The sequence below is a fragment of the Bos javanicus genome, chromosome 3 (genome assembly GCF_032452875.1).
Source record: "Bos javanicus breed banteng chromosome 3, ARS-OSU_banteng_1.0, whole genome shotgun sequence".
Lineage (NCBI taxonomy): Eukaryota > Metazoa > Chordata > Mammalia > Artiodactyla > Bovidae > Bos > Bos javanicus.
The window spans coordinates 70,567,700-70,581,112 of NC_083870.1; the positions used below are offsets into that span (position 1 = coordinate 70,567,700).

Consider the following 13,413-nt stretch of genomic DNA (forward strand, 5'->3'; position numbering starts at 1 on the left):
TAATTTTTATGTGTTGCTAATTTCAGCTCACCCTTATATGAACACCAAAAAGGCACTTCTAAATCAAATCTCAAAAAGTAAATGTGGCATTATTTACATGATTTGTACCCACATTCCACATGGCCTAGTCATCTGCTTGTTTTTATTAACAACAGATAAATCAAAACCTTAAACTTTAATAAAAAAAATACCTACCCTTCTGTGTGTCTATGTCCAAAATCATATAGTTATAGGCCATTAAGTCTTCTGGATTGGGCACATACCTTGAGACCGTTTCTTTACTTCTCACCTTGCCAGTCCACCAAGAACTGTCATTTTGGGGGAACGATGTTTCTTGAATTTGTGAAAATGCAGAGAACTCTGGAAATCAGAGAAACTTTTCTTTGTTCCTGGCTGCACCCTGCAGCTTGTGGGATCTTAATTCTCCAAGTAGGGCCCTCGGCAGTGAAAGCATACAATCCTGACTGCTGGACCACCAGGGAATTCCCTCAGAGAAACCTTAACTGCAGCATGGCTTACCTGGCTTGAGATGAGCAAAGGGAATTTCTCCAGTGAGAAGCTCCCACAGACACAGAGCATAGCTGAAGACGTCGGCTTTGATCGTGTAGCGTGTACACTGTGTGAACACCTCAGGAGCCATCCAGCGGAGGTTCTGCAGGTCAAGAAACATCCACAAGTCACTGACCAAGTGTTTAGTTCTTCTACTGTAGGACAGTGTTCCTCTTAGCGAGGATTCGTTAAGTATTCTATGTTCTCAAAAATGTAAACATAAAATAACATCAATACTGCCCTCAATGTGTGCAATAATAAACTGGCTCCTTTACACAGAAATGGTGTTTACTGCTGCCTTTTAGTTTTTCAAAGGACGTTTTTTTAATTATTGGAAGATCATGAAATCCATAATTCTTCCAAATATACTGCAACAATATTAATTGCCAAGTAAAATGGTGAGCACAGCAGCGGTACTGTTTTGCTTATCTCTGAGTATCTTTCCCTTGGAAGCCTTGAAAACTTCTGAATAGCCATCCATGGATTCATCCAAGAACTCTATGCCTCCCTGTGTGTGAACCATGCACTCTGGGGGGAAGCATCTCCCCTTTAGAGCTTCAGGCTGTAATTTAGGAAGTCACTAAATTAGACCAATAAGCAGTGCCCTGATGACTGAGGAGAGAAAGGGTCTCAGGGGAGTGCCCAGAATATTCGTGTGAAGGAGGTGTCTCACTGGCAGGATCAGGTCTGTCATATCTCCTTTGTTTGCCCAGTGGTGTTATTTCTAAATGCTGTTTGTGCAATATTCCTGAAAGCAAGCCCATAAAGCATGACAAGTTTCTCCGTACAAAGTTCTACCCTCATGTTTTGATGGTATCATTTACATTCTTTTTATTTGCAATTGTATATTTTTTCATTTTTAAATATAAGTTTCCATTATGGGATGCAACTGCATAAATTTGATTTATGTGTGGTTTAGGAAAAAGAATACTAGAAGTAGGGAAGGAAAATTCTAGTCCTGGGCCTACTATCAACTATTTGGGTGGTTCTGAGAAAGTCTCCTATGCTTCTTGGACCTGAGATTCCTCAAGGGTAACACAGGACGCAGGTCCTTCTAGCTCTAAAATCTCATGGCTTCATAATCATATCAATGAACTTCGCCAAATACCTTCTGTCTTTGTATTTCCCCTGAAAGAAACTAGTATTCTCTTATTACTCTTGGTGATATTCTGTGTGTAGTGCTGCCTGCTGATAATTCTTTTGAAGTGTCTACATTATTTTGAAGTCATGCATAATTGCAGCTTTCCAAGAATGTCTTTATTTTGATTATGGTGCTTATATGCAATCCTTCCACATGAGCTTTCACATTCCAAGTAGCCTCCAATTATATAGCAGATTATGAGTTTTGTCACAACATTGCATCAGCAGGAGTAAGCATACAATATGCCCATTTTTTTAACAGGGGGTAATAGAAATAATTAGCAAACTTATACAAGGCCACATAACTAATAAGAAATAAAATAGCCTTCAAAATAAATCTTGAGTAGGGCTGTGCTTAAAGACTCCACTCCTAGGATAGAAGAATGTTACTTGCTTTGCGGAAATTCAATTCAATTTCATTCAACAAGAATGAATATTTAACCAGAGTCTCCATTGGCTACATTTCAGAATCTCCTGGGGAAACTTTTAAAAGATACATGTACTCAAGATGAGCCCTAGGACAACGAGATCAGAATTTCTGGGGGCTGGATTCAGGTTGAATGTTTTTACAAATGTTTCCAAAGTGATTTCAATGTGCACCCACGGTTGAGGTCCATCCATTGTGTTAGCTATCTCTATGTCAAAGATGCCAGATAAGATCTGTATTTCCTGTCAATAAAAGGACCCACTCTTCCACCTCTCTCATATCTTACCATACTTCTCCTTTCTTACTCCACTCCAGTCAATCTGGCCTTGAACACACAAAGGACTCTCCTGCTGCAGGACCTTTGCACTTACTGTTCTGTCTTCTACACTGCTCTTCTCCTCTTATGGATAACTCCCACATAGGTCTCTTAACAAAGGCTATTTTTCTATTTCACTCATCTAAATGACACCCCCTATCACTTTTCATTCATCTGCTCTGCTTTGTTTTTTTCTTCATAACACTTATCACCACCTGATATATGTTTTACTAATTTGTTCAATGTTTACCTTCTTCCATGAAAATATTAGCCCCATAAACACAAGAATTTTGCTTTGTTCATGGTAATAGTCCCAGGTCCTTGAAAATGTCTGACACTTAGTAGGTATTCCATAAATGTCTGTTGAATGAATGAAATTTAACTGGGGAAACCAGCATGCTTAATCCTTAATCCATGATGTGGTTCCTGCCTTCCTCTTTGACTTGTCTCTCACTTTGTCTTCTCACACAGTGCATGCCAGCAATGCCAAGCTATTGAAAGTCCCCAAGGAAAGCTGGTGTTTCTGCCTCCCCTGTGCCTTTGCATATGTGTTCATTCTGTTTGAATTGATTATTCCTGTTCATTCTACCTGAGCTCCCATGAGGCTTTGCCACACCTCTATCACTGAATGCCCATACTGCCTTCACCCTTACTTGCATATGGTTTTTCCCACTACAAAATGAGCTACTTGAGATCAAAGACAAGCTTTTATTCACATTTTGTATTCTTGGCCCTTTGTACAATGCCTGACGCATTGTCAGTTCAGTTCAGTTCAGTTCAGTCACTCAGTCCTGTCCGACTCTCTGCGACCCCATGAATCACAGCACACCAGGCCTCCCTGTCCATCACCAACTCCTGGGGTTCACTCAGACTCACGTCCATCGAGTCAGTGATGCCATCCAGCCATCTCATCCTCTGTTGTCCCCTTCTCCTCCTGCCCTCAATCCCTCCCAGCATCAGAGTCTTTTCCAATGAGTCAACTCTTCGCATGAGGCGGCCAAAGTACTGGAGTTTCAGCTTTAGCATCATTCCTTCCAAAGAAATCCCAGGGCTGATCTCCTTCAGAATGGACTGGTTGGATCTCCTTGCAGTCCAAGGGACTCTTAAGAGTCTTCTCCAACACCACAGTTCAAAAGCATCAGTTCTTCGGCGCTCAGCCTTCTTCACAGTCCAACTCTCACATCCATACATGACCACAGGAAAAACCATAGCCTTGACTAGACGAACCTTTGTTGGCAAAGTAATGTCTCTGCTTTTGAATATGCTATCTAGGTTGGACATAACTTTTCTTCCAAGGAGTAAGCGTCTTTTAATTTCATGGCTGCAATCACCATCTGCAGAGATTTTGGAGCCCAGAAAAATAAAGTCTGACACTGTTTCCCCATCTATTTCCCATGAAGTAATGGGACCAGATGCCATGCTCTTAGTTTTCTGACTGTTGAGCTTTAAGCCAACTTTTTCACTCTCCACTTTCACTTTCATCAAGAGGCTTTTGAGTTCCTCTTCACTTTCTGCCATAGGGTGGTGTCATCTGCATATCTGAGGTTATTGATATTTCTCCTGGCAATCTTGATTCCAGCTTGTGTTTCTTCCAGCCCAGCGTTTCTCATGATGTACTCTGCATATAAGTTAAATAAGCAGGGTGACAATATACAGCCTTGACGTAGTCCTTTTCCTATTTGGAACCAGTCTGTTTTTCCATGTCCAGTTCTAACTGTTGCATCCTGACCTGCATACAGGTTTCTTAAGAGGCAGGTCAGGGGGTCTGGTATTCCCATCTCTTTCAGAATTTCCCACAGTTGATTGTGATCCACACACTCAAAGGCTCTTGCCTAGTCAATAAAGCAGAAATAGATGTTTTTCTGGAACTCTCTTGCTTTTTCCATGATCCAGCGGATGTTGGCACATTGTAGACCCTTCATAAATGTTTGTCGAGTAAGAGTACTACCTAGCAGTGTGAAAAAAGTGCTACAAAAGCACAGACAGAAAAGTGTGTGGGGAGGAGGTGGAAGGGGCAGTTTACAGGATGGAAGGTACTTAAAATGGGTAAACTTTTCTTGGCCATGCAAGATAATTAGACTTTCTCGAGGTGGGATGTAATGAAAGGTTTTTTAGGCAGAGAATATGACCCTGGGAGAGTCATAAATCTGTGAAAGTGAATAAAATATTTGGGGAATAGCCAGATGGCTTGTATGTATGTTGCAGGAATCATTGGGGACTTTAGAAAATGTTTAGTGGAAAATGAAGTCACAGAAGAGTCTTGGGTTCAGACTAGAGGGAGAGTGTTATAACATTTTAATGCTTCCCAGGTGGTGCTAGAGGTAAAGAATCTGCCTGCCAATGCAGGAGATGCAAGAGAAGTGGGTTTAATCCCTGGATCAGGAAGATTCCCTGGAGGAGGAAATGGCAACCCACTCCAGTATTCTTGCCTGGAAAATTCCATGGACAGAAGAGCCTGTGGACTATAGTGGACCATAGTCCATGTGGTCGCAGAGTCGGACAGGACTGAATGTGCACACACACACACACACAACATTTTAAGCATCATTGACGATTTACAGGAAGAAGTGAATTGTCAGAACACAACACTTGGCTGATGTTGCAAAGAATGAACTGGAGGAGAGGACTGGAATTAAAAGCCTAGAACAATGGTCCAGAAAAGAGAAGGGGAAGACCTGAACTGAGGCAGTGGTAAATGAAAGTTTGGGATGCACTAAAAAAGAAAAGAAATAGAAACAAACATAGCCAGAAGGAAAAACATAAATACAGTATACTAACGCATATATATGGAATTTAGAAAGATGGTAACAATAACCCGGTGTACGAGACAGCAAAAGAGACACTGATGTATAGAACAGTCTTATGGACTCTGTGGGAGAGGGAGAGGGTGGGAAGATTTGGGAGAATGGCAATGCAACATGTAAAATATCATGTAGGAAACGAGTTGCCAGTCCAGGTTCGATGCATGATGCTGGATGCTTGGGGCTGGTGCACTGGGACGGCCCAGAGGGATGGTATGGGGAGGGAGGAGGGAGGAGGGTTCGGGATGGGGAGCACATGTATACCTGTGGCGGATTCATTTTGATATTTGGCAAAACTAATACAATTATGTAAAGTTTAAAAATAAAATAAAATTAGAGAAAAAAAAAAAAAGTTAAGGAAAAAAAAAAAAGAAAAAAAAAAAAAAAAAGTGATTGAGCAGTGTGTAAGCAGAAGCAGGAAAAGGAAGGAACAGAAGTTAGCCCAAGCTTGGGTAATTAAATAACACAGCTAAGTCAGAAAGAGACGTACACTCCTTCATGGGGAGGTGAGAGGGAAAAGCAGATAATGAATCTAAATGCAGACATTTTGAGTACAATTTATGTTTGCTTCAGATGTTATAATTTATATTTTTCTTAAACATTAATGCTTGACTGTATCACCTATCGCTTTACAATGTTAAAATGGAAAACTATAAATTGTTAATAGATGCAGGTAAACTATGGATTTTATGGTTACCTATTAAATTTTAACTCTACCACTTAAAAAGGAGATCTAAACATGAAAGTCAATTATCCATGCCCGCCATGTACTTTTCAATTAGATTTGAAACAAATTCTGTTACTTTTTCTGTAACATTTTTCAAATATATATCTAATCTATTTCTCTAACAGAGCCTTGAAATAGTTCTTTTGGGGGCTTACTAAAAATAAAAACATAAAACATTATCCTGCCTCTGGGACAATGACATTTCTTCCAGTTAAAGCTGCTTTCATCTCCTTTTCTCTCATGCTGAGTTTACACATTCTAATTGTTTCATAATTATAGGGAACGTGAGCCGCAACAAACCCCAGGTTGTTTTGTCATGTTGTCTTCATCCAGAGACTGCAGAAATCTTGATTCTGGGGAAAAGAGAAAACAAATTCATGTCAAAGGAAATATTTTAAAACCAAGGTCAAAGATTATAGCCAAAAGTTTGAAACCCCAAGGAAACCTGTCTCATTTAAATTTTTACTTCCATTTTTTTAGCTGAGGATATAAAAGAGGAAAAACTGAAAAGAAATGACATACTTTTAAAATTAATTGAAAAATTTAAAAATTCATTTGTTTTTAATTGGAGGATAATTGCTTTACAATATTGTGTTGGTTTCTGCCATACAATGACATGAATCAGACACAGGCACACACATGTCACCTCCCTCTTGCTAATTGAAAACTTCCCAGTACCCCTCCATGACAACTTGAAATGTGAATAATTTAGAGAAATATAGCTGTCGGGGTGATAACCATTTTCAGGTTTATCATATAATATCTCCACCGATGAGGAAGGAAGAAAGAAACTGATGTCACTGGGGATGCATTATTCATTGAAATCTCACCTCCGAAATCTGCCACCACAGCATGCCCATCCTCATAGAGAAGAATATTGTGACTGTAAAAAAATAAAAAGTAGATTTTGAGTAACGTTTACTATTTTCAGTCTGAATGGTCTCTCAAGGAAGAGGATGACAATCATCATTTGTTTACCCCAGAAGTTAAACAACTCCCCAAAAGTTAACAGACATCTCAGGTTAGTGACTCTGATTTTCGTAGTTTACTAATCTGAAAGGAATGTTTATATAATGTGATCATCTTATCTTTGACTTTGAAAGTATTCAAAGTATTTTACTTTAGGTATACCTTCTAAACTTGTCAAAGACCCATTAGCTGAAGATAAGTTTTTCAGCTCTTTGAAGTTCAGTTGCTAACAAAATTTGGTTACAGGCAGTAGTAAAAGGTATCTGTGAGCATATCAGAGTCAGAGCAAGGGAACAAGTTTGCCGGAACTCTAGGTACAAGAGCAGTTCAAGGGAGGACCTGACATGAATATAGGAAAAGGACTCTGTATGGAAAATGTCTTGGTCAATATGTTCTAGCTGGTATCCTAGAAAAAAAAGTGTTTTTAAGGCCTGTGAAATGAGGCCAGCTAAAGCACTTTTTAAGCTCTTGGAGAGGAAAACATAGAAAGGTCTTCAAAGTCTCCTTTCCAAACTAGAATTCAAGCTAGAACAAGGCTATCCTTTTCAAGGACAACTCTCTGTGACCTCCTGGACTGGACTGTAGCCTGCCAGGCTCCTCTATTCATGGGATTTTCTAGGCAAGAATATTGGAGTGGATTTTCTAGGCAAGAATATCTCCTTCTCCATGGGATCTTCTTGACCCAGGGATAGAACCCTTGTTTCCTGTGTTTCTTGCATTGGCAGACAGATTTTTTATCACTGTGCCACCTGGGAACAGAGAAGTAAGAGGATGTCAAAATGAAAAGCCCCCTGAGATGTTATCTTTAACTGTAAATTACCAATTAATACAGTCAGTGAGAATGACACTGTCATGATAAAAAACTCTCCAGTATCAGGAGCTCTCTGGAAGTTCAAGGACAAAAAGAAGAATGAATCAAAAATGCTGTACCACTAGATTACTTGAAGGATTTAGGTGTGTTATTATACCACAGTCCCTTAATCTATCAAAAGATAATGAGGGTCACAGTCCATAGATATCATTAAAACATGCTAAACATGAATTACCAATTGAATTAAATGATTATATGTATAGTATCCTATCCATTAATTTAATTTTAATTCAAATTAATAATGTAGAACTATGGTTATCAAAATAGTTAGCAGCATATTCTCAATACAAATAACAGATATATAAATGAAGTTGCCCTAGTTGAACACCAGAAAAGGCTGACAGAAACCCTACTTAATCTTCACCTGTTTCAAAATCACGGTCCTTGAGGCAACAGCTTAAAATTTTGGATGTTGTGTGTGCAGGCCTGTTAAGTCATTTCAGCTGTGTTAGACTCTGCAATCCTATGGATGGTAATCCACCAAGCTCCTCTGTCCATGAGAAGCCTTGGGCATATTTTGTTTATTCATTTGCATGTTTAAATTTCTTCTAAATTATTTATGTTACTAAAAATAAGGATGATAATGCCAGGTAACTGGAATTGGGATAGTTTAGCATAATTTTACTCTTCAAGCAAAAGAAATGGCTTCCCTGATGGCTCAGTAGTAAAGAATCCATCTGCAATGCAGGATACACAGGTTCAATCCCTGGGTTGGGAAGATCCCCTGGAGAAGGAAATGCCTACCCATTCTAGTATCTTGCCTGGAAAACCCCATAGACAGAGGAGCCTGATGGGGTACAGTCTATGGGGTTGCAAAGAATCAGACACAGCTGAAGTGACTAAACAACAGCAAAAGAAACAAATGAATTTGATCACTGGGCTGCCCTGTTCCTCGTAGTATGAGGGGCAGGATGTCTGAGGATACAGGGATCATGCTGATAGTTGTAACTACAGCATTTTTAGCATGTGCTTATTTTGGGCACACTGCTTACACTCCTTATCACATTTGATTATACTCATAAATGTTTTTTAAACAAATAAACTTAAAATAAAAAGTCACAAGTTTGGTAGCATAAAGATCACATTAGTTAATAAGCAAGTACTTATTGAATTGTGGTTGTTTAGACACTAAGTTGTGTCTGACTCTTTGTGACCCCATTACCTGCAGCACGCCAGGCTTCATTGACCTTCACTATTTCCTGGAGTTTGCTCAAACTCATGTCCACTGAGTTGGTGATGCCATCCAACCATCTCATCTGCTGTCTTCCCTCTCCCCCCTCCCCTCAATCTTTCTCAGCATCAGAGTCTTTTGTAATGGGTTGGTTCCTTGAATCAGGTGGCCAAAGTACTAGAGCTTCAGCTTCAGCATCAGACCTTCCAGTTAATATTCAGGGTTTCTTTGCTTTAGGATTGACTGGTTTGATCTCCTTGATGGCCACAGGCTTCTCAAGAGTCTTCCCCAGCACAATTCAAAAGCATCAGTTCTTCCGTGCTCAGTCTTCTTCATGGTCCAACACTCATATCTATACATGGCTACTGGAAAAACCATAGCTTTGACTATACAGATCTTTGTTGACAAAGTTATGTCTCTGCTTTTTAGTATGCTGTCTAGGTTTATCATAGGTTTTCTTCAAAGGAACAAGCATCTTTCAATTTTGCGGCTACAATCACATCTGCAGTGATTTTGGAGCCTAAGAAAAGAAAATCTCTCATTGTTTCCACTTTTCCCCATCTATTTTCTATGAAATGCTGGAACAGGATGCCACAATCTTCATTTTTTGAATGTTGAGCTCTAAGTCAGCTTTTTCACTCTCCTCTTTAACCCTCATCGAGAGTTTCTTTGGTTCCTCTTCTTCTTCTTCTTCTTTTTTTTTTGCCATTTGAGTGGTAATGTCTAAATAACTGAGGTGGTTGATATTTCTCCCAGAAATCTTTATTCCAGCTTGTGAGTCTTCCAGCCCAGCATGTCCAATGAAATGATGCATATAAGTGAAATAAGCAGGGTGACAATATATAGCCTTGATGTACTCCTTTTAGGATTTTGAAATAGTCCACTGTTTCATGTCCAGTTCTAAGTGTTGCTTCTTATCCTGCATACAGATTTCTCAGGAGACAGGTAATGTGGTCTGGTATTCCCATCTATTTAAGACTTTTCCACAGATTGCTGTGATCCAAACAGTAAAAGGATTTAGTGTAGTCAATGAAGCAGAGTAGATATTTTTCTGGAATTGTCTATTTTTCTATAATCCAATGGATGTTGGCAATTTGATCTCCATTTCCTCTGCCTTTTCTACACCTAGCTTGTACATCGGAAAGTTCCTGGTTCACATACTGCTGAAGCCTAACTTGAAGGATTTTGAGCATATTCTTACTAGCAGGTGAAACGAGCACAACTGTACGGTTGCTGTTCAGTCACGCAGATTGTCTCACTCTTTGTGACTCCATGGACTGCAGCATGCCTGGCTTCCCTGTCCTTCACCATCTCCTGGAGCTTGCTTAAACTCATGTCCATTGAGTCAGTGATGCTATCCAACCATCTCATCCTCTTTCATCCCCTTCTCCTTCTGCACTCAATCTTTCCCAGCATCAGGGTCTTTTCCAATGAGTCAGTTCTTCTCATCAGGTGGCCAAAGTATTGGAGTTTCAGCGTCAGCATCAGTGCTTCCAATGAATATTCAGGACTGATTTCCTTTAGGATGGACTGATTGGATCTCCTTGCAGTCCAAGGGACTCTCAGGAGTCTTCTCTAACACCACAGTTCAAAAGCAGCAATTCTTTGGTGCTCAGCCTTCTATATGGTTCAACTGTCACATTCATGTATGATACTGGAAAAACCACAGCTTTGACCATATAGACCTTAGTTGGCAAAGTAATGTCTCTGCTTTTTAATATGCTGTCTAGGTTGCTCATAACTTTTCTTTCAAAGAGCAAGTGTCTTTTAATTTCATGGTTGCAGTCACCATCTGCAGTGATTGTGGAACCCAAGAAAATAAAGTCTGCCACTGTTTCCCCATCTGTTTGCCATGAAGTGATGGGACCAGATGCCATGATCTTAGTTTTTTGAGTGTTGAGTTTTAAGCCAGCTTTTTCACTCTCCTCTTTCACCATACAAAAGGCTATTTAATTCCTCTTCACTTTCTGCCATAAGGGTGGTGTCATCTGCATATCTGAGGTTATTGATATTTCTCCCAGTGATCTTGATTCCAGCTTGTGCTTCATTCAGCCCAGAATTTTGTATGATGTAGTCTGCATATAAGTTAAATAAGCTGGGTGACAATAAACAGCCTTGACATACTTCATTTCCAATTTCAACCGGGCCTTTGTTCCATGTGCAATTCTAACTGTTGCTTCTTGACATGCCTATTTCTCAGGAGACAGGTAAGATGGTCTGGTATTCCCATCTCTTTAAGAATTATCCACAGTTAGTGGTGATCCACATAGTCAAAGGCTTTGGTGTAGTCAATAAAGCAGAAGTAGATGTTTTTCTGTAACTCTCTTGTTTTTTCGATGATCCAACGGATGTTGGCAGTTTGATCTCTGATTCCACTGTCTTTTCTAAATCCAGCTTGAACATCTGGAAGTTCTTGGTTTATGTATCATTGAAGCCTGGCTTGGAGCATTTTGAGCATTACTTTGCTAGCATGTTAAATGAGTGCAATCGTGCAGTAGTTTGAACATTCTTTGACATTTCCCTTCTTTGAGTTTGGAATGAAAACTGAGGTTTTCCAGTCCTGTGGCCACTGCTGAGTTTTCCATATTTGCTGGCAGTTGAGTACAGCATTTTAACAGCGTCATCTTTTAGGTCTTGAAACAGCTCAGCTGAAATTCAATCAACTCCACTAGCTTTGTTTGTAGTGATGCTTCCTAAGGTCTATGTGAATTCACGTTCCAGGATGTCTGGCTTTAGGTGAGTGATCACACCATCGTGATTATCTGAGTCATGAAGATCTTTTTTGTATAGTTCTTCCATGTATTCTTGCCACCTCATCTTAATATTTTCTGCTCCTGTTAGGTCCATACCATTTCTGTCCATTATTGTGCCCATCTTTGCATGAAATGTTCCTTTGGTATTTCTAATTTTCTTGAAGAGATCTCTAGTCTTTCCCATTCTATTGTTTTCCTCTATTTCTTTGCACTGATCACTGAGGAAGGCTTTCTTATTTCTCCTTGCTATTATTTGGAACTCTGCATTCATATAGGTATATCTTTTCTCTTTTGCTTCTCTTCTTTTTTCAGCTATTAGTACGGCATCCTCAGACAGCTTTTTTGTATTTTTTTTTTTTTTTACTTTGGGGATGTTCTTCAGCACTGCCTCCTATACAATGTCATGAACCTCTGTCAATAGTTTTTCAGGCATTCTGTCTATCAGATCTAATCCCTTGAATCTATTTGTCACGTCCACTATATAATTGTAAGGGATTTGATTTAGATCAGACTTAACTGCCTAGTGGTTCTCCCTACTTTCTTCAATTTAAGTCTGAATTTGGTAAAAGGAGCTCATGATCTGAGCCACAGTCAGCTCCGGGTCTTGTTTTTGCTGACATATAGAGCTTCTCCATCTTTAGCTGCAAAGAATATAATAAATCTGATTTCAGTATTGACCATCTGGTGATGTCCATTTGTAGAGCCATCTCTTGTGCTGTTGGAAGAGGGTATTTGCTATGACCAGTATAACTTGGCACAACTCTGTTAGCGTTTGCCCTGCTTCATTTTGTACTCCAAGGCCAAACTTGCCTGTTACTCCCAGTATATCTTGATTTCCTACTTTTGCATTCCAGTCTGCTATGATGAAAAGGACATCTTTTTTTTATTAGTTCTAGAAGGTCTTGTAGGTCTTCAGAGAACTGTTCAATGCCAGGTTATGTAGCATAAGTGGTTGGGGCATAGACTTGAATTACTGTGATAATGAATGTTTTGCCTTGGAAATGAACAGAGATTACTCTGTCATTTTGAGACTGCACCCAACTACTGCATTTCAGACTCTTTTGTTGATCATAAGGGCTACCCCATTTCTTCTAAGGGATTCTTGCCCACAGTAATAGATATAATGGTCATCTGAATTAAATTCACCCATTCTGGTCCATTTTAGTTCACTGATTCCTAAAGTGTTGTTTATTCTCACCATCTCCTGTTTGATCACTTCCAATTTGTCTTGATTCATGGATCTAACATTCCAGGTTCCTATGAAATATTGTTCTTTACAGCATCTAACTTTTTTTCACCACCAGACACATCCAAAATGGAGTCTTGTTTCCACTTTGTCTCAGCCTCTTCATCCTTCTGGAACTATTTCTCTGCTGACCTCCAGTAGCATATTGGGCACCTAGTGACCTGCAGAGTTAATCTTTCTGTGTCATAATCTTTTTGCCTTTTCATACTGTTCATGGGGTTCTCAAGGCAAGAATGCTGAAGTAGTTTACCATTTCCTTCTCCAGTGGACTATGTTTTGTGAGGTATTTTGATCTTATTGAATATCGGTCATCACCTTATTAATATTTAAATTTGATATACTTGTAAGATTGGAAGATAAACTAGAACTAACCTAGTTTAACCCTCTTAGCTTCAGAAGTGAAGCCCAAATCTCAGAGAGTCTAAGTATATCGACAGATGTTA

At 39.4% G+C, this 13,413-nt stretch overlaps 1 protein-coding gene across 5 annotated transcripts in view; it reads right to left on the reverse strand.

Annotated features, from left to right (window-relative positions):
- The window catches only part of TNNI3K (TNNI3 interacting kinase), a 351,063-nt gene that overhangs the window by 124,528 nt on the left and 213,122 nt on the right, over positions 1 to 13,413 (reverse strand). For all 5 annotated transcript variants that reach the window (XM_061411584.1, XM_061411580.1, XM_061411581.1 and 2 more), the window contains 3 exons: positions 6,791 to 6,843; positions 6,261 to 6,313; positions 520 to 652 (listed from right to left, as the gene is read on the reverse strand). In XM_061411584.1, coding sequence (XP_061267568.1) covers positions 520 to 652; positions 6,261 to 6,313; positions 6,791 to 6,843 — 239 coding nt within the window. The remainder of the gene's footprint in view (positions 1 to 519; positions 653 to 6,260; positions 6,314 to 6,790; positions 6,844 to 13,413) is intronic.